The sequence below is a fragment of the Dama dama genome, chromosome 5 (genome assembly GCF_033118175.1).
Source record: "Dama dama isolate Ldn47 chromosome 5, ASM3311817v1, whole genome shotgun sequence".
NCBI classification, from domain to species: domain Eukaryota; kingdom Metazoa; phylum Chordata; class Mammalia; order Artiodactyla; family Cervidae; genus Dama; species Dama dama.
In genome coordinates, this window is record NC_083685.1 from 3,069,580 (window position 1) to 3,094,820 (window position 25,241).

General features: G+C 43.8%; 1 protein-coding gene, 1 non-coding gene and 1 pseudogene across 10 annotated transcripts in view; all 3 read right to left on the reverse strand.

Moving 5' to 3' along the window:
• DEPDC5 (DEP domain containing 5, GATOR1 subcomplex subunit) overlaps positions 1-25,241 on the reverse strand; it is a 70,554-nt gene that overhangs the window by 43,695 nt on the left and 1,618 nt on the right. For 8 of the 9 annotated variants that reach the window (XM_061141476.1, XM_061141475.1, XM_061141479.1 and 5 more), the window contains exons 3-21: positions 21,675-21,762; positions 20,870-20,916; positions 19,197-19,282; positions 18,028-18,111; positions 16,982-17,031; positions 15,476-15,545; positions 13,790-13,868; positions 12,870-12,931; positions 9,657-9,726; positions 8,920-8,992; positions 7,524-7,627; positions 7,163-7,237; positions 5,740-5,874; positions 4,949-5,010; positions 4,737-4,810; positions 3,928-3,997; positions 3,695-3,731; positions 2,847-2,967; positions 114-334 (exon numbers count right to left, since the gene is read on the reverse strand). In XM_061141476.1, the coding sequence (XP_060997459.1) occupies positions 114-334; positions 2,847-2,967; positions 3,695-3,731; positions 3,928-3,997; positions 4,737-4,810; positions 4,949-5,010; positions 5,740-5,874; positions 7,163-7,237; positions 7,524-7,627; positions 8,920-8,992; positions 9,657-9,726; positions 12,870-12,931; positions 13,790-13,868; positions 15,476-15,545; positions 16,982-17,031; positions 18,028-18,111; positions 19,197-19,282; positions 20,870-20,916; positions 21,675-21,762 (1,608 nt within the window). Of the gene's footprint in view, positions 1-113; positions 335-2,846; positions 2,968-3,694; positions 3,732-3,927; positions 3,998-4,736; positions 4,811-4,948; positions 5,011-5,739; positions 5,875-7,162; positions 7,238-7,523; positions 7,628-8,919; positions 8,993-9,656; positions 9,727-10,339; positions 10,483-12,869; positions 12,932-13,789; positions 13,869-15,475; positions 15,546-16,981; positions 17,032-18,027; positions 18,112-19,196; positions 19,283-20,869; positions 20,917-21,674; positions 21,763-25,241 lie in introns of those variants that run through there. The other variant, XM_061141480.1, reaches the window with a different exon arrangement.
• LOC133058011 (U4 spliceosomal RNA) lies at positions 9,070-9,201 on the reverse strand (annotated as a pseudogene).
• LOC133058163 (small nucleolar RNA SNORA4) lies at positions 23,435-23,573 on the reverse strand. The gene has a single exon (XR_009693271.1). It is a non-coding gene; the product is annotated as a small nucleolar RNA SNORA4 (small nucleolar RNA).

Below are 25,241 nucleotides of genomic sequence, written 5' to 3' on the forward strand. Positions count from 1 at the left end.
AAAGATCCGAACAACGAAGACTGAAGTGCCTGAGTGCTGTCACTAACACCTGATGCAGCCAAATAAATAAAGAAACAAAAGAGCAAAACGGCTGCCCAGCCCTGCCCTCTGACCTCGAGTGCTGGTGTAGCCCAGGGAGCTGCTGACTTCGTACTGGTGCAGGTGGGGGTGAGGGATCACCAGGATGTTGGCGCTCCTGCCCAGCGAGCTGTCGTCGGAAGCCTGGCTCCTCACCTCCTCCGTGGGCAGCGTCCGGCCGGGCAGCGAAGGACTGGACGAAACGTCACAGGAGCTGGCGCTCTTCCGGCTGTGACTCTCCCGCTCTCGCACAGACCTGGCAGGCGAGAGACCAAGTCACTGTCTCCAGCCCAGGCTACATGGAAGACCAGTAATGATAACCCCCGTGGGATCTCTGGGTGGGAGGTGATGCAGGAGGTACTCTGCCCAGAGCAGCTCTGGGAAGAAACAGGGGAGATGACGGACAGTCCTCCCCTGGCCGGAGTCCTGGGATCACAGCGTTATAGAAGCGATCCCTCAGTCTGACCCCACCTCATCCCACCATCAAGCTCGCGTCACGGGGAATGGAGTTCTGACTTGAGGTCATCCAGGAGGAAGCACACAGCACCACCTGAGACGTCTCCTGGCATCAGAAATTGAATCTAAATCTCACTGGGCCTCCAGAGACAATTGCCAGTTTACAGGAGACTCAGAGATGACAGGGCAAGTTAAACATAATCAAGGAAACAAAGAGTCAGAGGAAGAAAAAGCAAGACACTCTACAGTCACAGAAAGGACACAAGATGAAATGCCACATGTGCGTCTTCTTCAGATCCCAACTCAAGCAAACTAACCGTAAAAACTGCATTTTTGAGACAATTAGGAAGTCTGGAGAGGGACTGGCTATCAGAGGATATTAGCAATTAGTGTGAATTTTGTTACCAGGAACACAGGTACTATGATCATGTTGGGTTTTGTTTTTTGTTTTTTTAATTCTTATTTGTTAGAGACACACACCGAAATATTTACATGTTAAAAAAAAAAAAAAAGGGTATCTGAGATCTGTTTTAGAATACTCCAGTGAAATTTCAAATGTGGGAGAAGTGATAAAACAAGATTGACAACATGCTGATAACTGTTCATTTCGCTAGTCTCTGAATGTTTCCTTAATAAAAATGAAAAAAAACCACCAGTATGCCCTTATTAAAACATGAAATTCCCTGAGGGGGGAGCCTCTGGAAGTGGCAGGAAGAAGGATCAGAAGGAGAGAAGTCCAATGGAAGCAAAAATTCAGAATGAAAGAGTCAGCAACTGCCCACAGGGCTGCCCCTGTAGTATCAAAGCTATTCTCTCTCCGCCTGGAAGAGTTTTAAAGTGAGCTTAAATGGAACCTGAAGATAGATCTCAAGGGCAGACTGCACATTTCATTATTTCAACAATAAATATTTGAGCACCAGCATATGCTCCGCCCAGTGGAGGGACAGAGCACCGATTAGGGCACGGTCTATGCCCCCAGGAAACACAATCTGAGTCTCTGAGACACCAGGTCTTGCCATCTTTGGTCAGAAGAAAGAAAACCAAGCATCTTGGACCTGGAAAATGTTCTTAGATGCTCAGAAGAAAAGCACCACCAAGCCCTTGGGCAGCATCCATGTGCAGGGAGCTGCTGCTAACAGCACTTACTCGGCGCTCTAAGCACTCTCAGGACCAGACATCAGGATGGGATGAGGGGAATGGACAGAAGCACGTGGCCACGATGAGCCCGCCTGTCATGATGTAAAGAGACGGGAGGTTTTTCTAGCCAGTGGTACTAAGTTACAGTACACTTTCCATACTAAGAAATGCAGAAAATAGACTGGTGATGCTTGGTCAACGAGGGGGAAAAAAAAAAAAAAGCTAGAACTCTACTTCCCACATTCTAAAAAAAATTCTACACAAATCACTGAGCACAAAAACTAAGACTATAGGGACTTCCCTGGTGGTCTAGGGCTAAGGGCTTCAAGTTTCCATTGCAGGGAGGTGTGTTGTTTGATCCCTGGTTTGGGAATCGCATGCCACAATGTGCGGTCAAAAACAGACAGACAAACAAAAACCAAGACTAAAAGAATTAGAAGAAAATACAAAATACACATCTTGGATCTGGGATGGCTTTCTTACACTAGACCCAGAAATGAGTATGTTGGTAAATCTAAACACAGCACAATGGAAAACTACTGTGTGACCCAAATACCAGGGAGCAAATTTCAAACACAAGAGTTAAAGAAAGAAAAGTATCTTGCCCTCTGGGAATAATAAACCTAAAAGAAACTCTGGACACTAGGATCGATCTATTGATCTATCTAACTTGGTGGCTCAGACGATAAAGAATCTGCCTGCAATGCAAGAGACCTGGGTTTGATCCCTGGGTTGGGAAGATCCCCTGGAGAAGGGAATGGCTACCCACTCCATGATTCTTGCCTGGAGAACTCCACGGACAGAGGACCCTGGTGGGCTACAGCCCATGGGGTTGCAAAGAGTTGGACACAACTGAGTAACTAACACACTTTCACTTTATCTATTAGTGGCTGCTCAGTGAAATGAAGATTCTAGAATTCAATTGTTCCTCTTGGTTGGAAAAAGCAGGATGCTCTCCTTATTTGGGGACACTTTATCATAAGAAACATAGCTAACCAAACAGCTAGGGCAGAGAACGGGAAAACAGACTCCCTAACGATGTATATACTATGGCTTCCATTTGTCTAATTTTAATTTAAGATATTTTCAAGGTTGCTCTCATGTAGGTCCCTCTGGGGCCTCACGTTCTCCTAATTAGTTTCTACATCCACCCCAAAGCACATCTGGCAGAGAACCTGCAGGTGGCGAGGCGCTGAGCCCGGGAGGGACCCGGGAGCCTGAAGACTTGTGCATCATAAGCATCATAATCCACCTGGATGGGAAGGGCGTTCTCGGATTCTTTGGGGGTCCCGAGAGCTGAAACACATGAATAATATCAACTGTCATCAAAACACACTTCAACAAGAGGCCTTCGGATGGTCTTCATCAAAATCTGCAAGGTATAGGTCATCATCAGCATCTTCCCATGGAAAAAAATGAGATAATAACCCATGATCAGGTTGCAGAGATGAAATGATTTTTGCATCAAAATGATAGAGAAATTACTATTTACAAGCACTAAGTAAAGGCCAGATGATGGCACCATTTCCTTCTGTGATACCATTGTTAAAAAACAGCATTTTAGTGGGATGTGGGGGTTGGGTGGGAGGGAGGCTCAAGAGGAAAGGGATATATGTATGCACGTAGCTGACTAACACTGTTGTACAGCAGGAACTAACAAGGCATTGTGAAGCAATTATACTCCAATTAAAAGAATAAAAAAGCAATCATAAAAAGTAGCACCTTAATGTATATATTTAGTCCTTTAAAACTTTTCACCCGATTCCTACAACCAACCTATGGAAAACAAACACAAGATTTTGGGAAAAAAAAAAAAAACAACAAAGTTTTGTTATCATCCAGTTTGCAGTGGGTAATAGGACAAAAACATATGCAGTCATCAAGGGACCTTCCAAAGGTCACACAAGGGGAATTCAGGTCCCAAACTTGGCCGTGAACTTTTTATGCAACCTCACAAAAACCTGTTGCCATGGGTCAGCTGACTCTTCCTAAAAGTGATGAAAGAAGGAAAAAAAATACTCACATGTATCACGGCCGTTTTTTGCTTTCTCAGAGGTGGGCTGTAAAGTTAAACAGATAGTTAATCACTCCTGGAATTTGCCCTGGTGTTTATTTATTTAATGCAGAAGACTATAAAATCTTAAAATGAATTTCTCAATTGCTATTCATGACCACTGGGAAACAGGGGGTAACTTAGGGCCAAAATAACAATATCAGTGACAGTCCCCAAAGGCTCTCCTGGTCAGTGAAACCTACCTTCTTTCCTGCCAGTTTAATTCGTGGAGTGAAACTATTACAAAAGAGCTGGCTTTTGGATGTGTAGAAACTGTGAAAGAAACAGACAGGGTCAATCATCTAAACCCCTTTCATTTTATTTTTAATTAAAAAGAAATTTTTGACGGTGCCACACAGCATGCAGGACCTTACTTCCCCTACCAAGGATCAAACCCATGCTCCGTGCAGTGGAAGTGCAGAGTCTGAACCACCAAACCACCAGAGAAGTCCTCAAACCCCTTTCATTCTAAACCTCCAGACACAGTTGGAATCCCAGCCATTGATCAGCCCTCCTAGGAATGCTCACTCAGGCCTCTCTGATCTTTCCAATTCTAACTTTCCTTTGTAATTACTAGGAAACATTGATTACGTTTTAAATTATTGTTCTATTCCTTTTCCCCGTAAATTGTCTCATGTGTGGTTTAGAACCCCCTCCTTGAGCTGAAATCAGCAGGAACACTGAGGCCTGGTCTCAGTGAAGAGGAGGCCCAGGGAGCTTCCTACAAACAGAGGGGCCCAGGCCCAGCATCAGTCATCTGTGGCCTGTAGGAGTTGGGAACTGGTATGGAAAGAAGTCCTTCAAACTTGGTCTTATGCTTTTCACCACAGACTGTAATTATGTCATGGCCATGGCTTTGCATGTAGACAGGTTTGAAGCAAATGTTACAACTTAAGTTTCCACACTTTCTTGACAAAAGATTTTATATTAAGAGCTCAACAGGCTTGAAGAAAAACTGGCAAGGGAGCTAACAGAATCCCTGATCACCTACGGTGAATCTGCTCTCGCTCACCTGTGGTTTATCCAGTGAGGGATGTTGTAGTCATCGCCCAGACGGGAGTCATGAGGGGCACTCCGATTGTGCAGCTGAAAGGGAACAGAGCATGGACCAGGTGAGCTGGGAAGCAGGTGGGACCCGGGGCCGCCCAGCTTCTCCGATTCTAACTATTCCAGACCACCCTGCACTGGAGCCTGGCTTTTAGCAAGCAGGGCGAAATCAATCACCTTGAACAACGGGACTGCGTGCAGCGGCTGCTCCCCCATGCACACCAGGTCCACACCGATTCCTAAGGAACAAAAGGGAGAGTTGGGAGGTGCGTGTGATTTAAGTGGGGTCAGGGTTCGAGACACAGCTGACTTATCAGCGCTGCCCAAGGCAGGTAAGAAGGAAATAGGTGCATTCCATCTTTCTAACCTTCACCAAGTCCCACTGCACCTGCCACTAATCAGCGCTTGACAATCCGCCTCTGACTGCCTTGCGGGTCGTGATCTGTCAAGTAGACCACCATGTAGCCATGAGCACAGTTTCAAGGCCAGAGAGGAAAGGGAACCCTGCCAGCTCAGTAAAAAGCAAAACAATTCCATCAGTTCAGAGTCTCTTTACTGGCCATCGGGACTCATGTTCCCAACTGTGCCTTGCTGTTGGAACACAAATCCAGCTGGGGGAGGGGCGCAGGTTGGGGACATCACGGAGGGAGTACCAGGCGATGCTGTGGCGCTCCCCAGGACGGGCCGATAGGCATTGGATCCTGGAAACAACCCCCAAAGTCGTTCTCCAGCGTCAAGTGTGTTTGGGAGACTCAGAGTGCCAGTTCTGTCCTTTAGAGGCAAACAAGACACTCTGACACCGTCACCTGGCGATGAGGAACTGTGCCTGACTGCGTTCCCAAGCTGACTGACCATGGAACTCTTTTTGTCACCTGAGGTTACTCAGGTCCCCAGTCCCGATACTCAGAGCCCTAAGGCTAAGCCAGGCTATAAACACAGGACGCAGGGCAGCGCCCCGGGAGCATTACCGTTATCTATCATCCGCTGCTTGGTCAGGATCATGAGCAGCCGGTCCACTTCGAACACGCCCACCCCGGGTGTGATCACCACCGACATCTGCCCGGTTCGGTCAAAGTTGCGGTTGATATAGTGCTTGTCAAACACTTGAAACAGAGCAAAAAGTCCTCCCATGAAGATGCTACAGCGTCTCAGAAACCAGCCAATGGCAAGCGTTCCTGTGCTCTCGGACCTGCTTCGTCCATGTCCATGTCCCTATCAGAACGACTGCCACCTCCTGGCCTGAAGTCACGACTGTCCTTCCCCTTCAATGTCCTGTCACCTTTGTTAATCCCCCTCTTCAAGGGTGTATACCTCGTCTGTGCAGCCTTGTGTGAGAAGTGAAAGTGTTAGTCGCTCAGTCGTGTCCAACGCTTTATGACCCCATGGACCATAGCCCGCCAGGTTCCTCTGTCCATGGGGTTTCCCAGATAAGAATACTGGAGTGGGTTGCCATTTTCTCCTCCAGGGGCTCTTTCTGACCCAGGGATAGAACCCATGTCCCCTGCATTGCAGGCAGATTCTTTACTGTCTGAGACACCATGCCCAAATTTCATGTGGTTAATTTAAACCATCCATAAATGGATCTGTATTGCAACTTAGAAGAACCAAATATTAATTAAGACAGTATTCTCTGCTAAATGTTACATGGCAGCCTGGATGGGCGGGGAGTTTGGGGGAGAATGTATATGTATGGCTGAGCTCTTCTGCTATACATCATGCTATTAACAACGGTTCCTCTTTGGGAAGGATCTGACAGTGGAGGCAGAGGGGATATTTTTATTTTACTTGAAGTACTTTTCTAGTATTTGAATTCTAGGAACATGGGTTCCTTCTGTGATTTTTTTAAAAAAAGCAGATATAAAAAAAATTACCTAGAAGCAGTTAAGGGATGGAGTAGAAAATAGTAAGAACACAGTTTTTAGGAAAATAAACGACCCAAGGAGAATTGCCTACAGCTCTTCACCCTTGGGTCAGTGTGAGACAAGCAAGTCAACTGCCAACAGAAGCCCCAGGACCTACATGGTGGCCATTAAATCCATCTAATCAGGACTTCCCTGGCAGTCCAGTGGTTAAGAACTGGCCTTTCAATGCAGGGGACATGGGTTCGATCCCTGGTGGGGGAACTAATATCCCAGAGGCCATGGAGCAACTAAGCACCGCCACAAAAGATCCTGCGTGATGCAATGAAGATCCTGTATGCTGCAACTACGAGCCAAAGGAGCCAAATACATGAATATATAGTTTATAAAGTTACTGCTTTCAGTTAACCTGGGGGTTAGGTAGCTGGGGGCATCACCAGCTCAGCCTGGGTCTCTGCACATCAATAAAGAGAGGTTCATGGTCACGTGGTCAGCGAAATGCCCACAGACTGTGGCTGGCACCCTTACTCACCGTTGAAGGACAGGTTGATGGCCTCTAGGTAATTTCCTTGTGCTGAGGTAGAATTGTCTCCTTGAGGAAAGCCCTCTGAAGCAAAAGACACAGAGAAGGAACATCATCTCATGAAAGGTGGACTCGCAAGGAACAAGCAGAAGGTGCCTGGCTCCGCAGGGCCCCCACCCTGCAGAAGGGACATGACTGAACTTACTGCATGCGCAATGACCAGCGGGACCCCCAACCCGAAACAGACACCTGGCCAGAAGCAGAAGCCACACTCCGCGCTGGAAGGGAGGCAAGCAGGAACCTCTGCGTCCCCCAGCCTCCACCCGACACCCCTCTCCCACCACGCCTCCCGGCACGTTAAATGCAGTACCTGCCTGTTCCAGTCGCACCAGCACTGGGTACTGGATGAAGAGCTTTTTGATGGTCACGAGGAGTGAGGTCCACTCTTCCCTCCTCTCGTTCTGCACCACCACCCTGAAAGGAGCACCATCGCGAGGTGGGGACTAAGCAGCGATGACACATGGGACGTCAGGTCCCTTACAGGGTTTCACGGAAAGGGGAGAAGGGACTCCTGGAGCTGGGGTCATTGACCATACAACCATACATGATGAAGTCAAATGTGTTTAACAGACATGAGCAGACTGGACCCCTCTAATGGTTCAGTGGTTAAGAATCCACCTGCCAACGCAGGGGACAAGGGTTTGATCCCTGGTCCGAGAAAACTCCCTATGCTGCTGGGCAACGAAGCCTGCTGCCACGAAAAAGAGTCGCCCCCACGGGATACAACTAGAGAAAGACTGAATACAGCACAAAGACTCAGCACAGCCAGCGACAATTAAAACACTCTAAAAAACAGCAGACTTGAGAGGAGGATGTAGAGACTTCCCACGTATTCCCTCCCCTAACACGTGTTTTGTACTCCCCTCCACAGACTATGGTCAATACTCCTCATTGGAGTGGGGCATTTGTTGCAATTCCTAAACCTACAGGGACACATCATCATCGGAAAGTCCCCTTATTTTTTAGGAACAAAATGCTTTAGTATCTGTCATTTGCTCTAAAGTAAAATTTAACACACACACACACACACAAAAAAACACAGGTGAAGCAAACATGGAATGATATTAACTGTTTAATCCAGGAACTAGGGGTATGGGTTCATTATATTTAGTTCATTCTTCTTTTCTGCAAGAATTTGAAATTTTTCACAATAAAAAGTTTGGGAAGTTCAAAAGCAATGTGATATCCTAAACTGGATCCTGGAATAAAAAAAGGTGCATAAGTGGAAACTTATGATGAACTCTGAGAAAAGTCTGAGATCTAGTTCATAGCAATGTACCAGTGTGGGGCTTCCCAGGTAGCTCAGTGGTAAAGAATCCACCTGCCAAGCAGGAGATGGGGGTTCGATCCCTGGGTTGAGAAGGTCCCCTGCAGAAGGAAATGGCAACCCACTCCAGTCCTCTTTCTAGAGAATCCCATGGACGGAGGAGCCTGGTGGGCTACAGTACATGGGGTCGCAAAAGAGTCAGACAAGACTGAAGCGATTGAGCACACACCAGCACTCATCTCCGAGTTCTAGAAGATGCACCTTGGTGAGGAAATGTTCAGAGGCAACTGTGTAAAGGGTATATGGAGCTCTCTGTGCTAGCTTTGCTACTTCTCTGCAAGCCTAAAATTATTCCAAAGTCAAAAGGGTAATTTTTTAAGTCAGATAAGAAACAACCAAGGAGAAAAAAAGGCAAAAAAGGCAAAGCACCCAAACATACTTGTAAAAGTCTTCATAGAATCGCCCCTTGTGATCCTGCCTAATTGAGGCTCGGTTTATTTCAGGAAATTCATCTGAAATAGAGAAAACAACATACGCAGATCAGATTGAAGAGAGAAATTCAGCTTCTCTGCTCCCCCTTCTGGATTGAAGATCTACATCACACAAACACACACAAAAGATAACTATATTTCTAATAAGTTGGGAAAAGTTTTCAATTAGCAATAATGGCGCCTCGGATAAATAAACCTCACGGGCTACAATACTGCGACTGTGCAAAACTAGCTTGGTTTTAAGATGGATCACAGCCCAGAGACTTCTTGCATTGACTAATGGACTGAGTCATTTTCTCCTCCATCCTATCTTTTAACAGAAAAATTGGGAGAGATGGAGCAGGAGAGAAAAAATGATACAGAGTGAATCAGGATGGATGTGTGGAAAGCTTAATAAAAAAACAACTTTAGGAACAGTTAGAGGTTGGGATGGACATGTACACCCTGCTATACTTGAAATGGATAACCCACAAGGACCTACTATGTAGCACAAGGAACTCTGCTAAATGTCATGTAGCAACATGGATAGGAGGGGATTTGGGGAAAGAATGGATACATGTATATGTATGGCTGAGTCCCTTCACTGTTCAGTTGAAACTATCACAACATTGTTAATTAGCTATACCCCAATACAAAATAAAAAGTTTAAAAAAAATATAACTTTGTAAGAGAAAGAGTTACTCACCAAGAGATTTTGCATCATAAAAAGTCCTAGAAAACAGGACCACTGTCACTTCATGACTGCAGTTCTTCTCCTAGGCATGAATAGATAAAAAGAGGGCTCAAGTTTAATCCATTTACTTCACCATGAAGCAGCCTGTGTGAACATAGCAGTCTCAGCTCTGGAAGGCTTGGAGGCTCAGGTATTGGGTGACCTCCTATAACTGTAGGCTGCATAATACAGCGGACAGATTGCTAGGCTGACTCGTGGCTCTGAAACTGTCCACTACATGACCTTGGGCAAGTTATCTGAAGTCACTGCAAATCACTGGATTTCCCCGGTGGTCCAGTGGTTAAGACTCCACGCTTCCACTGCAGGGGGCATGGCTTCCATCCCTGATTGTGGAACTAAGGTCCTGCATGCTACACAGTGCTGCCAAAACAAACAGACAAACAAAAAACTGCAAATCATCAATAAGGTGGGGGTGCTGTCTCCTTGCTGTGGTGTGAACAGACCAGCCCACTGTCAGAGGATCCTGGTATTTATACCTGGTGTTTTTTAACCTTTTCAGGACTGTGGTTTAGAGAAGAACAGAACCTAGGGTAGTGGGATGCCAGAATCAGACACTCCCACCTACTTCCAGGGTCACAGGACGGGGACTGGATGCTGCTTGAGACGCAGGGGTTGAAATTAAGGCAGAGAATTACCTTTGGACTGGGATGGGGATGAGTGAGAATAAACATTTCCATGCAGTCGGGAGTTCAATGTTCTAGAAGTAGGGTGTTTACAGATGGCATGAAATTTGGCCTGCACCAGGGAGTCAGCAAGCTCAGTATCAGTTCCTCCTGGTCTTTGAAAACAGAAACCCACACTAACCAACCTAGACTCGAACTCAGCCTACCGATTGCACAATTCAGCAGTCATCATATAAGGAAGACAACGTAACGCATATCACACATCACCTTACATTCTTCACAGCTATCTCTCAGGTAGACAGAAACTCCTAAAATACAAGCCACAGGACCAAGGGCACACTTTCACTAGCCACCAACTCATTTATTGGACATCTAGCACTCCAAATGCAGCTTCAAACTCATCTGATTGGGGTGCAAGTTTTAGACAGGAAAAATGCCTGACAGCGGGCTGGCGTGGGCATGCGAGCTTCTCAACCCATGTATGACGGAGGAGGTGATGTACAATGGGGCTGACATGGCTCAGGATTATAGAAACACAGACAGGATGGCCTGGGGGTTACAATCCCAGGAGAGCACTGGGGGAAAGGATGGAATAGGATTAGAATTCTTATTCTGCTTTCGTAGGCTATTGATCCCAGGCAAGGTACCTAACCTCTTTCAGCTGTACCTTCCCTATCTGTGTAAGACTGACAAGAGGATTCAGTGGGATAATGTAGGTAAAACACTCATAACAACATCTGGGGGCAGTGGTGGTTGTTTAGTCACTCAGTTGTATCCAACTCTGTGCAACCCCATGGACGGTAGCCCACCAGGCTCCTCTGTCCATGGGATTTCCCAGGAAAGAATACTGCAGAAGGTTGCCATTTCCTTCTCCAGGAGATCTTCCCGACTCAGGGGATCAAACTCATGTCTTCTCCACTGTAGTCCGATTCTTTACCGTCTGAGCCACCAGGGAAGCCCTTGCGTAGTATTGCTATCTTAACAATATTAAGTCCTCTAATCTATGAACATGAGATGTTTTTCACTGATTTGGGTCTTTCCTTGAGCAAAGTTCTGTAGATTTTAGTGTACAAACCTTGTACCTTCTTGGGTAAATTATTGCATAGTGTTTTATTTCTCTGCTGCTGCTAAGTCGCTTCAGTCGTGTCTGACTCTGTGCGGCCCCATAGACGGCAGACCACCAGGCTCCCCCGTCCCCGGGATTCTCCAGGCAAGAACACTAGAGGGGGTTGCCATTTCCTTCTCCAATGCATGAAAGTGAAAAGTGAAAGTGAAGTCGCTCAGTTATGTCCGACTCTTAGTGACCCCATGGACTGCAGCCTACCAGGTTCCTCCATCCATGGGATTTTTCCAGGCAAGAGTACTGGAGTGGGGTGCCATTGTCTTCTCCGTTATTTCTCTGATGCTCTCGTAAATGGAATTTTTATTTCTCTTTAAAATTTTTAACTCCTTGTTTTAATTTCCTGTTCAGATTGTTCATTGTTGATGAAATACAAATGATCTGTGTGCTGATTTTGCAACTCTGCTAAATTTGTTCATTAGCTCTGTTGTTTTTTTTTTAATGGACTTGGGGGGCGGTTTTCTACATAGAGGATGTCACCTGTGAGGAAAGATAGTTTTACTTCTTCTCTTCCAATATGGATGCCTTCTTTTTCTTTCTTTCTTTTCTTGGCCTAGTGGCTCTGGCTAGAATTCCCAGTACAACACTGATTGCTGTTGTTGTTCAGTCCCTGAGTCGTGTCTGACTCTTTGTGACGCAATGGACCGCAGCACACCAGGCTTCCCTGTCCTTCACTGTTTCCCAGAGTCTGCTCAGAATCATGTCCACTGAGTCAGTGCGGCTATCTAACCATCTCATCCTCTGCCGACTTCTCCTTTTGCCTTCAATCTTTCCCAGCATCAGGGTCTTTTCCAATCAGTTGGTTCTTCACATCAGATAGCCAAAGTATTCGAGCTTCAGCTTCGGCATCAGTCCTTCCAGTGAATATTTAGGATTGATTTCCTTTAGGATTGACTGGTTTGCTCTCCTTGCTGTCCAAGGGACTCTCAAGAGTCTTCTCCAACACCACAATTTGAAAGCATCAATTCTTTGGCACTCAGCCTTCTTCATAGCCCAACTCTCACATCTGTACATGACTACTGGAAAAACCATACCTTTGACTCTACTGATATCTGTCAGCAAAGTGATGTCTCTGTCTAGATTTGTCATAGCTTTCCTTCCCAGGAGCGAGCATCTTTTAATTTCATGGCTGCAGTCACCATCTGCAGTGAATACTGGTAGTGAAAGCAAGCATCCTTATTTTGTTCCTGAACTTAAGGGGGAAAGTTTTCAGTCTCTTACCACTGAGTTTGATGTTAGCTCTGGGCTCCTCACAAGTACACTTCACAATGTTGAAGTGATTAAGGTAATTTAAATCTACAGTCTCATCAATCAGACTTTAGCTCTGGTGCCTCCATTAAATGCAGATTAATAGAAATTGTTTTTAAAATGTGCACTGAATGATGTTTATACAGCAAGACTTGGTGATGAGAAGAAACATACCTTCCACTTGGTGAAGAGATCAGCAAGGAAACCATTCACAGCTTTCTCAAAATACAGATCCCCTGAAAAGAAACAATAGGAATAAGGTGAGAATTCTCTTTATTTCTTGCTTACAATTTCTTCCCTCAGTAAAGTAATAGGAACAGGACCAGTCAAAGAGAAGGTGGGTACTGCTCTATCCTAAGAGTGGTTTCGACCTAGACTTTCTATTGAGCCAAATTTAATATTTACCTCACTCAGTAAGAGGTTGTGGGTTCAAGGTAAAACACAAGATTGAAAAAGTTTTGATGCTTGAAAAAGAGTGTCTCTTCAAAATGAGAGAACCATCTAAAGTATTCTCATAGTATGATGCTTCGTGTTTGTTCGAAGGTGATCTGGTAGACCCGGGGCAGTCACTAAATTATCATTTGCAGTTTCTGCTGTTCTTGAGCAAACCCTTGATGACCTACATGAAAAATTAATTTGTAGTTTTGCTAAACACAAGTTAGAACTGCTTGAAACATGAGGCTGGTGTGTTGGGCATAGCATCCACACCTATGGCAGCTTTATCATACTCGACTTACAGTAATTCTCATAAAATGAGACAAACTTGGTGATTTCTGTGAGTGATAGAACATGAAATGAAAGTTATCAAAGAAGCTGCTGGTTCCTGGCCATAAAGTCACTACCTCTATGACTTTTGATTCTGTACCTATAGAATAATTGAAGATCTGAGAAGACAGATTTTTCATTAACGCTTTACTACATTTCATGCAATTCACTGCATATATAAAATGTACATTTATTTTTAACATTTGAGGATTTCTAAAGATTCAGGACATATCTTCAGAGAACATTCAGAGATTACTGTAAATGATACCAATTTGAAGGAAACCAGAAACCTCCCCATTAGCATTACAACCCACACTTAGGAATAGTACCATAAATATCAAAATCCCACATTTCACAGCTCATCTGAATAAATATGTAAACCATAGCCGACGTAGAACGGAACACCACCTGCAACAAACAAAAACATAATTGCATCAAAAAGCAATGATGGGTAGAATTTCAGTTCCACAAAATGAAAAAGTTCTGGAGATTTGTTTCAGAATGATGTGAATATACTCAACACGACTGAACTGCACATTTAAAAATGGTTAAGGGAGCTCCCTGGCGATCCGGTGATTAGGACTCCAGCCTTCCACTGCAAGGAGCATGGGTCTCGACCCCTGATGGGGAAACTATAGACTATATGCCTTGCAGTGTAGCCAAGACAAAAAGAAAAAAAGAGGTGAATTGCTATAAAACTGGGGGAAAGATCACTGTAAAATACCAATGCATGCCCACTAGAGTGGCAAAAACTTTCAAACTTTAAAACTGGGTACTGGAGAAAGTAAAAAACAGGAGGTTTTATATATGGGTACTAGGAGTATAAATTGTTCTGAAGAATTTGAAAGATAATTTGACATTATCTTACAGAGCAGAACCTATGACATAACAAATACACTCCTAATCAGGGATTTAAGATATAGTGAGTACAAACAAGACAGCTAAAAGAGAGAGTGAGAGGGAGGAAGGGGGAGAATACATTTTCATTCCTCTTTAATAAAACTCAAAAGTAAGCAAAACGAGTAATACACTGCTTAGGGTAAAACATATATGTATCGTCACTATATAAATAAGCAAATTACAAAAATAATTTTTTGTGAGACAGAGTGGTTATCTCTCAAAATTGCCCCAAGTTCTCAACTATCTTGGCTGCCCAGGGGACATCTGGTGGTGGCTGGTGACATTTCTGGAGGTTATGACTTGCAGGGGGTGGGGACGGGGGTGGGAGCTACTGGCATTTACTGAGTGGAAGCCAGGGACCCTGACCCGCCCACAGAGCCCGGTACAGCCCCCCCACAACACTACTGCCCTTTTGGACCAGGTGATTCTCTTTCTGGAGGGCTGTGCTTCATGCCGTAACAGGTTGAGCAAAATCCTCCACACAACCCCAGTTGTGACAAACAAAGATGTCTCCAGACTCTGCGAAAAGACCCCTAGGGAGGCATGATCACCCTGGGGCTGAGAACCACTGCTCTCAAGGGAGGCTGTGGGTGGGAACACGGAAGAGCAGACAGGTGCTTCTGCCAGCGTGGGGAAAGCACCCTGTGCTCTGGAGCCCTGGGGCCACAACTGCTGAGCCCTAATTCCCACCAGCGTGGGGAACGCTCATGGGTGCTCAGCTTAGAATTCCCCAACTGTACCAGAGTCACAGGAGGAGATTCCTTGGCAAAGGTCTTTCTCCGGGTTTACCAACACAATCTTCTACTGAGCTTAACTTTTGCTGTGTATTAATGGGCACAGAAGTCTGTGCCCTAGACACTCCTTTCTTATGTCTGATATTAAACAAAAGAAAACAAAGATCACCCCCAAACCAGAGAGATCAGACTGTAAAACCCTAGTATTTCAGCAGTCCCTGCTTTACTACAGTATTATTCCAGTTGGGCAGATGGTAGCTTGGTCACGAGCTTGATCATGAGATCAGGTTTTTACTAGTTTCTGTTTTGTTTTTGATTTCACGACTTACAGACATCAAAACATGGGGAAACAAATCCAAAAAAGCATCGTATCAACCTCACCCTGGTATCTTCGCTGATATAACCACACATGACCTTCTCATTCTTGACCCACAGCTCACCAGCCTGTGCCCTGAAAGGAGATGCACATGCATTATTACGAGTCCTACATAAACCAAGAAATGGAGGAGCCTTCAGGGTAGCTCCCTCTGCTCTGTCATTGTGACCCAAATGACCTGGTCAGTTACAGATTTCCAGAGTGCCACGAACACAACACAAAGAATTTTCAGCATACACTGAATTTGTACAATAGGAGCTCTTGATTTGGGGGTCCACAGACAACCTCTCAATCTGAGGAAGGGCTTTGGGGAACCCACAAACCCTCTAAATGATGTAATCTTTCCCAAGCACAGAACTGTACACTTTGTCAAATCTCAAAAGGGTCCATGTCACAAAAACCGTTAAAAAGCACTGATGAACAAATCTGCTAATCCAAGCTTTGAGATAATGAGTTTCAACAAAAACAAGATCCACTGCAATATCACAAGTAGACAGAAAGTATAAAGGCACGGGGTCCCTACTCAATGGAGGCCATCTTTTCTTGGACAAGCCATGCAGCATGGGGATCTTAGTTCCCCAACCAAGGATCAAACTTATGCCCCCTGCACTGGGAGCACAGTCTTAACTACTGGACTACCAGGGAAGTCCCAATGGAAGCCACTTCACCGAAAAATTTTCATGTCAGTATTAAGTAATATGTTATCTTCTGCCCCCGCATCTTTTTTACTACTCATTTTTGTTTATTTTTCAGTCATTGTTGTGAGATTAAGCTATTGCTTTTTCTTCTTTTTTGGCTATGCTGGGTCTTTGTCGCTGCATGGGCTTTTCTCTAGTTGCATCAAGCAGGAGCTACTCTCTGGTTGTGGCATGTGGGCTTCTAATTGCAGTGGCTTCTCTTGTTGCCGAGCACAGGCTCTATGACGAGTGGGCTTCAGTAGTTGCGGCTCCTGGGATCCAGAGCACAGGCTTGGCAGTCGTGTTGCATGGGCTTAGTTGCTTGGTGGCATGTGGGATTTTTCCGGACCAGGGATTACACCTGTGTCTCTTGCATTGGTAGGCAGATTCTTTACCACTGAGCCACCAGGGAAGCCCTCCTCTTGCTTCTTTATGCTGTTTTTCAAATTGGCTACAGTGAACAAGCACTGTATATAAAAATACTTAGCACACGCCTGATACACAGCGTGTGCTGAACAAGTGGGGCCCAACAGTGCTAATTCCACAACCAGGACATGTGTGTTGAGACTGGTCACCACATAGTCAGAGCTCAAGTCAGAGAGAAGGTTCCAGAAGATCCTCTGCAGTTGGGCAGATTGAGCAGAAAAACACCCAAATTGGACATTCCAATGGGCTTTAAGTGTGCCTAGCAAACATATCTATTCGCTCCTGGACCTACTGTGTATTTTTTCATACGGATATCCACACTCCTCAAAGGCTGCATGTAAAACAGTTGCTGCACTGGATCCCGCTCCTGTTTACAAGCTGATGAATCAAGAGTGACAAAGGAGTTACCTGATGCCTGCAAATTCCACCTTCTGAGTGATATAGGCACATGTGCTGACCTAAGTGGAGACAGAGAGAGATTCAACAACACATCGAGGCCATAAAAGGTCACAAAGAAAGTCTCCTGGCTTTCTAATCTCTTCTAACAACCCGATATTCAATTAACATGGGAGCAATAGATTTATCCCACAGGGAAACCTGCTGGAGCGGGCATAACAGTAGGTTCTTAAGGGCTTGGCAGGTACAGACAATAGTAAAGACTGGGTGGATAGTAAGGGGCCAGCTTCAGTAGTATACTTGTCATAGATGCTCACTATGCACCTATTATTTACACATAGAACATCTACTTCTCATTTTAGAAAATGGAACCTTCTCCCACCAAATAAAAAATAAGCAAAGACATCGCTGTCTAAAAATATACAGTGTGGACATTTTACTTAGGATTTGCTGTTCCATAATTGCCAAAGAGTCCAAAAGGAGAAGTTTCCGCACCAGCCTGCAATTCTGATGAACTGATCATGTTCAGTGGAAAATGCCAATTAAAAATAAATAAACAAGGAAAAATGGGAGGAGGGGAAAGTGAAAAGCAGCCTAACCTGGAAGCAACAAGATCTGGGTTCCAGCCTAGTGTCAACTGTTTACTGGCTTTCTTGTCGTGAGAACTCACTCAACCCCTCTATCTCAGTTTTCATAGATATAAATTCGGGGTAATAAATGCCTATCCACAGGAGGAGACATGCGGAGCAAATGAAATCAGGTGAAAACTTGCAAATCAAAGTCCCATTTAAATGTAACATCATATTATACTTTCCCATTCAGACCAAAAAATGCAGAGTAAAACTCTGTGACAATAAACAAGCAAAACAAAGCATTAAAAAAAACATGGAAGGAGAATGGAAGGAGACAGACAACATGTCTACAATAATTGTCTGTGATGCTGGAATCAAATGATTTTATACTCTTCTGACTAGATATAAATCTTCCCAGTGGCATGGATTATTAACATAAGAGAAAAAGTAATAGACTTTAAAACAAAAAAAAAAATCACATCTTACCAAACTTTTCTTTAGTCGCCACATATCCCCACGGCCAATATATTGATCCTTAAAGGTTAATTCCACAAGGTCAAGGGTCACATCCTAAAAAAGGATCATCAGATGTATGTCTCTGCATTACTCTGCCAGGCCTTACAGTTGTAAGATACTGCTCACTCACCACAATGAAACTTTTTGACAAAAAGACAACCACTGAAGACCATTCAGTAGCGAAAGTGAAAGTGAAAGTCACTCAGCCGTGTCTGACTCTTTGTGACCCCATGGACTATACAGTTCACGGAATTCTCCAGGCCAGAATTCTGGAGTGGGTAGGTAGCCTTCCCTTCTCCACGCATTTTCCCAGCCCAGGGATCGAACCCAGGTCTCCCGCATTGCAGGCAGATTCTTTACCAGCTGAGCCACAAGGGAAGCCCATTCAGTAGCGGAACCCCGACAAATAGAATTTTATCCTGCCTGAGAAGGCTTTTGAGGACAGGGAAGTGTCCAACAGATATGACAGCCACTGTACAATGGTCAAGTGTAAAGCATACCAGAGTAGAGAGTCAGTGTTTTAGTCTTGATTTTGGTACACAAACATGACACTGAGCTGTGGGCTTTATTTCCCTAGATAATATCAATCATGTCTTTTGGACAATGATTTTTACCTCTTAATTTTATAGCATCATTGCTCCAAGTAAAATGAGAACACAGAAAGAAATTTTAGTATTTTTATAGAAAATTTTGTATTTAGCTTCACAAACATACATATATGTACAGAATCTTTATAGGACAAGCTTTTTAAAAAGGAGGACTTTAAATACAATGTACATTCTGTCCATAATCTAAATGACCTATGCATGACCACATATTTAACAGTCTAACACTATACTTGGTGTGTTAGTTGCTCCACCATGTTTCATTCTTTGCAACGCCATGGACGGTAGCCCACCAAGCTCTTCTGTCTCTGGAATTCTCCAGGCAAGAATACTGGAGTGGGTAGCCATTCCTTTCTCCAGTGGATCGTGCCAAAGCAGAGACTGAACCCAGGTCTCCTGCTTTACAGGCGAGTTCTTTACTGTCTGAGCCACCAGGGAAGCCCTAAGTAACTCATGATTTCCTTAGAGACCTAATGTTGAGGAAGGGCATTAATCATTCCCCATAAGATATTCAAATCCAGAATAAAGACACACCTTAGGGTCTACAACATTCACATACACATCTTGATAAGGTCTTAGCCGGAACACCTGAGTCACCGTCTGGTCCACACTGATAGTTTCTGAAACAGAGAAGAAATCTGGATCAGATAACACATTCTGAAAAACCAGGTAAATACATTCTAATCTATAAAAGGCTTCCGAGGTGGCTCAGTGGTAAAGAATCTGCCTGCCACTGCAGGAGAAGCAGGAGATGCGGGTTCGATCCCTTGGTCAGGAAGATCCCCTGGAGAAGGAAATGGCAACCCACTCCAGTATTCTTCCCTAGAAAATTCATGGGCAAAGGAGACTGACAGGCTGCAGTCCACGGGGTCACAAAGAATGAGATACGACCGAGGGCATGTGTGTGCGTGCGTGCATGGGCACACACACACACAATCTATAAATACCCAAACATCTAACAAACAACACAACTGATCCTTTGCTAAGGGCAAGACATGTTCTCCACCTTCAGGAACTTAAAACTTAGAGAGTTCTCTGCTTTTCAGGTGAAGTAAGACCTGAACCCAAGCAATTAAAAAATGAGAGAAAGACAGACTGAAAATTTATATATATATATAGAGAGAGAGAGAGAGAGAGAGAGAAAAGAATTTAAGAAGCAACATAACAAAGCTCAAAGGGTTGTGAAAACTTAGAAGAGGAAAGAGATCATTTCCCTTTTGGAATGAAAGCAGTGCTGGTAGTCAAGGAAGAAACAAACTTTCCAATGAGCCCTTAAGTCTGGTAAGTAAAAAACTGAACAGGCAGCAGGAGATGAGGTGAGAGTAAAAAGGACACTCAAATTTGAAAGCATGTTTTCCTATCAAGTTAAAACATAAAAAAGTGGTTGACATCAAAATCCTTTAGAGAAGATTTAAAAAAAATTTTTTTTCTTTTCAGTGCTGTTTAAGGAATTACTTTTATTTGCTATCAATTAACATTTTAGTTCCTAGATCAGCATGGTACAGTCATTAGAAGAAAGGATTTGGATCCAGAATGAGTAAGTATTGATAGAATCACTGCTCTGGTTCCTTCCCTTGCTAACACCAGGCAAACTTGCTCATCCCACTGAGACAAAGGTTCCACCCTCACTCAAGAGCTGGTGGGAAGATCAAGAAAGATAGATGACAAACAGCTCCAGTACAGAGCCTTGCACAAGTGCCAGGTAATCAGCAGAGTATGTTCCTCCCCTGCTCCAACCCAATGTAGACACTTAACAAGTATTTTGTGAAAAAATATAATATTGAGGAAAGCATGCTTTGCCAACAATTGTTTTGGAGTTTAAGTGTAGGGCTTCACCTTCTTTCCTTCTGATTCTAAACATAGTTTTTGTTTTCTTGTTAATATTTATTTATTTGGCTGTGCAGGGTTGTGGGAACTCTTAGTTCCCTGACCAGGGATCGAACCCGGGCCTCCTGCATTGGGAGCACAGAGTCTTAGCCACTGAGCCACCAGGGAAGTCCCTAAACATAGTTAAAAATTTCCAGTGCCCTCAAGATGCTGACAAATGAGATTCCTTGGCAGTTTTGGTATCTGACAATATTTTTACTAGCAGGAACACAATTTGATAAGGAGAGATGTACTGTGCCCTCATTGTGAAGGGGGGTTTCTTAAAGTTTCTGAGACAATAAAGTGTAAAAAATCTTAGAAAAGAGAGATGGAATTCTTACCTTTCTGCAAATCCTCCTTAAGTGACTTGACCTGCAAAAGCAGAGGGCTGGGGGGAAAAAAAAGCAACAAAGAGAAGAGATGTTATCAGTAGTAAGTAATCAGCTTTCTTTACCACCCACAAAACACAAACAGACCACTCTGGACATATCGATAGCAGCACCAGAACAGGAGGGTTCCTGCAGAAACAAACTCTGCACTTGTACAGTGAGGCCCCGACATCCAAACCCTCAGCTTGTGGGCTTTCAAAGACGTGACCGTGCGTGCCTGCCCCTGTGTGCCTCCCATTGCATTGGGTAACGGTAGTTTCCAAGGTACTGTGCTGTAAGATTAAATTATTTTTTGTGTTTTTGATGTATGTATTATTTGTGTGAAGAAGTACTAGGCTGGCCAAAAAGTTCATTTGGGTTTTCCCATGGAAGAACTCGAATACTGGCCAGGGCAACGTTCTGAACCTACTACAGCACAGTACTATACAGCCGATTATGTCAGTTGGGAACCTAGGCCAACTTCGCTGGACTTACGGACAAACGCACTCTCTGAACAGAACTCATCTGTATGTCAGAGACTTACTGTACTCAAGGAAACGAATAAATGCTACAGAATTGTTCAGAGTTCTCCTCTCAGCTTCGTAAACAGAAAAAATTGACTCCTTTTAAAAAGATGATTGGTCTAGCAAATCCCAGAGGGCAGGAACATTTTTATCCCAAGGCAAAGAGACATCTCGCCCTCCATCCCCTTAGACAACACATCACCTGGAAACAGCGGGCTGCCCAGCTAGCCCCCTACTCCTGCTTAGACGTTCACCTGTACTCATCGTTGGGGTGGGCAATCTCCACGATGTCTCCAAGCTTGATGTGTGGAAATACTTTGGGGTTCACGACTAGCTCATCGTCTGAAAGACAATTCAGGGATCTTAGGCAGCAAGCAACTCACTTGGGTTGTGGGTTGCCGTGTGTTCTCATGCTGGGTCCTTACAACCCCATCATTCAGTATGACAACCCCATCTCACAGAGGAAGTTCCATTTAAAATTGAGATTTAAGGCTTCCCTAGTGGCTCAGTGGTAAAGAATCCACCTGCCAATGCAGGAGACATGGGTTCGATCCCAGGTCCAGGAAGACCCCACATGCCTGGGAGCAACTAAGCCCGTGTACCACAACTACTGCGCCCAGAGCCCACAAGTACTGAGCCCAGATGCCACACCTACTGAAGCCCGCATCCCCCAGAGCCTGTGCTCTGCAACTAGAGAAGCCACTACAGTGAGAAGCCCATGCCCCACAACTAAAGACTAGCCCCTACTTGCTGCAACCATAGAAAAGCCTGCACAGCAACGAAGACCCAGGAAAGCCAAAAATAAATTATTTTTAAAAATAAATAAACAAAATTGAGATTTAACTTGACTGAAGGATTTGTACAGGAAGCCAGAACTGGTGAGCAGCTCAGTGGGATGGTGTTCAGGGACCTTTGTCTCCAGAGCTTTACCTGCCAGCCCACTGCTCCCAGGAAGAAGGCAGCTCTTCCTCTCTGGGAATTAGGCCTCTGGGGCAATTCTTTACTTCCCCAAATGGTGTGCATCTGGCATCACCAGGAACAAGACAGCCAGGGGCCCACATACAGCACAATCCCTTCTATTTAATATTCAAAGATTTTTTCAAAATACTGTCTGAATGTGACCCTCACAGTAAATCTCTAGATCTAATAGAAGCAAGGAAACAACTTAAGGGATAAAGCAACTTGCCAAAGGTAGATAGCTAGGAACAACAGTACACCAGGACTGGTTACTAGTCCAGGGTTCCAAAACCCACTGTCTCTCACATCCCTCAAGCCAAATAAAACACCCTGGACTTGGAGGGCAATGCTTGATCAGGGAAAAAATTCACATATAGCAGAACTGAATAGAAATAACTTGACAGAGGACAGGATGCAAGGATACAGTATATACAGCGTATCTATAATGTATGAGAGTCTTCTTTTTCAGTCTGGAGCTGGGTACAGGAGACTCTTAAAATATAGAGAGAATGTGATTTTATATGTTTATCTATCCCTGCCCCACACTAGGGGTCGGGGGTGGGGGGAGGGAACTCTTTGAAATACAAAAAACTCAGGATCATAAAGATATGGTATTTTTTTGTTGCTGTTTTTTCTTTGTCTCTGTTTTAGCTTTCAGGGAAAGATGGTCCGTTTTTTTTTTTTTTTCCTTTTCTTTTTTTTGGCCATGGCTTGTGGGTATTAGTTCCCCAACCAGGGATCAAACCCAGGCCTTCAGTAGTGAGAGCGCAGAGTCCTAACCGCTGGACCACTAGGGAATTCCCAACATATCCTTCTATCATGCTAAAATTATGACAAATAAATATGTCCAGATTTCAGATATAATCAGAACCAACAAGAATTCAGCCTAGGAAAGCAAAGTGCTGAGTTAATCCACAGTTGCTTTTTTTTTTTTGGATATAGATTCCATTGACAGGTGTAAAGCAAATCCTCTATGAAGTCTTCCTCTAACTTTCACAGTCTAACAAGTATTCCTTCCTGTTTAATCTTTTTTTTTTTTTCTTTTTTTTTTCCGTGTGATGTAGGCCACAAAATAGTAATGAACTATACTAAGTGGTATAGCTCACTGTGGAGCGTGGCCTCCTTTGTTCTCCCAAATAGCCCGAAGGTGGTAAAGGCCATTAAGAAACCTTCCCCCAATAACAAACTTTTGGTGGTTCCTGTTTAATCTTATCATTTCTTTTTGCATGTATGTCTCAACAAGCTGAAAGCTCCTTAGGGAGAAGGAACATTGTCATATTCAAAATCTTTATGCTTGGTATAGGTAGATGGTTTAGCCACTAAGTCGTGTCCGACTCTTGCAACCCCATGGACTACAGCCCACCAGGTTCCTCTGTCCATGGGATTCTTCAGGCAAGAATATTGGAGTGGGTTGCCATTTCCTTCTCCATTGGTATAGGTATGTACCTAATAAATATTCGTTGGATGTATTTTTTCAATTTGATTTTTATTTTATTTATTTATTGACATACAATACTGCATTAGCTTCAGGTGTTCAGCATATGATTCAGTATTTTTGCAGAATATATTCGATTATGAGCTATTACAAGATAAGAGGTGCATTCCCTCTGCTATGTAATATATCATTGTTGTTTATCTATTTGATACATAGTAGTCTGTATCCACTAATCCCATACCCCTAATTTGTCCCTCCCCCTTCCCCCCTTTGGTTACAAGTTTGTTTTATATGTCTGAGAGTTTGTTCTGCATATACATTCATTTGTTTTGTATTATTTTTTAGATTCCACACATAAGTGATATCATAGTATTTGTCTTTCCTGTCTGACTTAATCTCTAAGCATAATATTCTCTAGGTCTATCCATGTTGTTGCAAATGACAACATTTCATTCTTTTTTATGGCTGAGTAATATTGTAGGATGTATGTTTTTCTTTATAGTCCTGCAGCAGACTGGGTAAGGCAGGGATCCACCACCGTCTTACACACATGAAAAAGAAGACTTGCATACATTGTATTAATAGATACACTGTATATACTGTATCCTTTTATTCTTTCCTGTGTCAAAAGTTATTTCTGTTTGTTCAATTCTGCTCCACAAAGGTTTAGGCAGTTTCCACTGCATACAAAGCACAATGTTAACAACAGACTGTGGTTTTAGCAGAAATTATGGTTTAAATATAGCAATGCCTGGTATATCATTTTCCTGGTACTTACAATGGCTACATTTATTTAACAGCTAGAAGGAGCCTGGCTGAATACTTTACATACATCACTTAATTTGATCCCTTAAGATCTTATGATATAGAAACTATTATTCTACCTTTTTGGCAGCCCTTACCTTTGGGAGGCTCATACATATATAACACAGGAGCAGATATAAAAGTGAAAGTGAAGTCGCTCAGTCGTGTCCGATTCTTTGCGACCTCATGGACTGTAGACTACCAGCCTCCTCCATCCATGGAATTTTCCAGGCAAGAGTACTGGAGTGGGTTGCCATTTTCTTCTCCAGGGGATCTTCCCAACCCAGGGATTGAACCCAGGTCTCCAGCATTGCAGGCAGATGCTATACCATCTGAGCCAGCAGGGATTTTGAGCAAATATATAGTAAAATACAATTTTTAAAATACTGTGTTGTTAATTCCAATTCCTGAAGTAAATAAGGTTATTAGGACAGAAAGGAAATTTATTCCTTTAGGGGAAAAAAACGGTCATATAAATAGGTGCTTCCTTATTCTGCAGATTCATAATCTCAACGTGCTAAGAAAAATGGAGAAATTACCCTAAAGAGCTGGAATTTGTAATTAACGTAAACTAGAGGCTTGCTCAAGGTCACAGGGAAATTAGAGGCAGAGCTGATACCCAGAT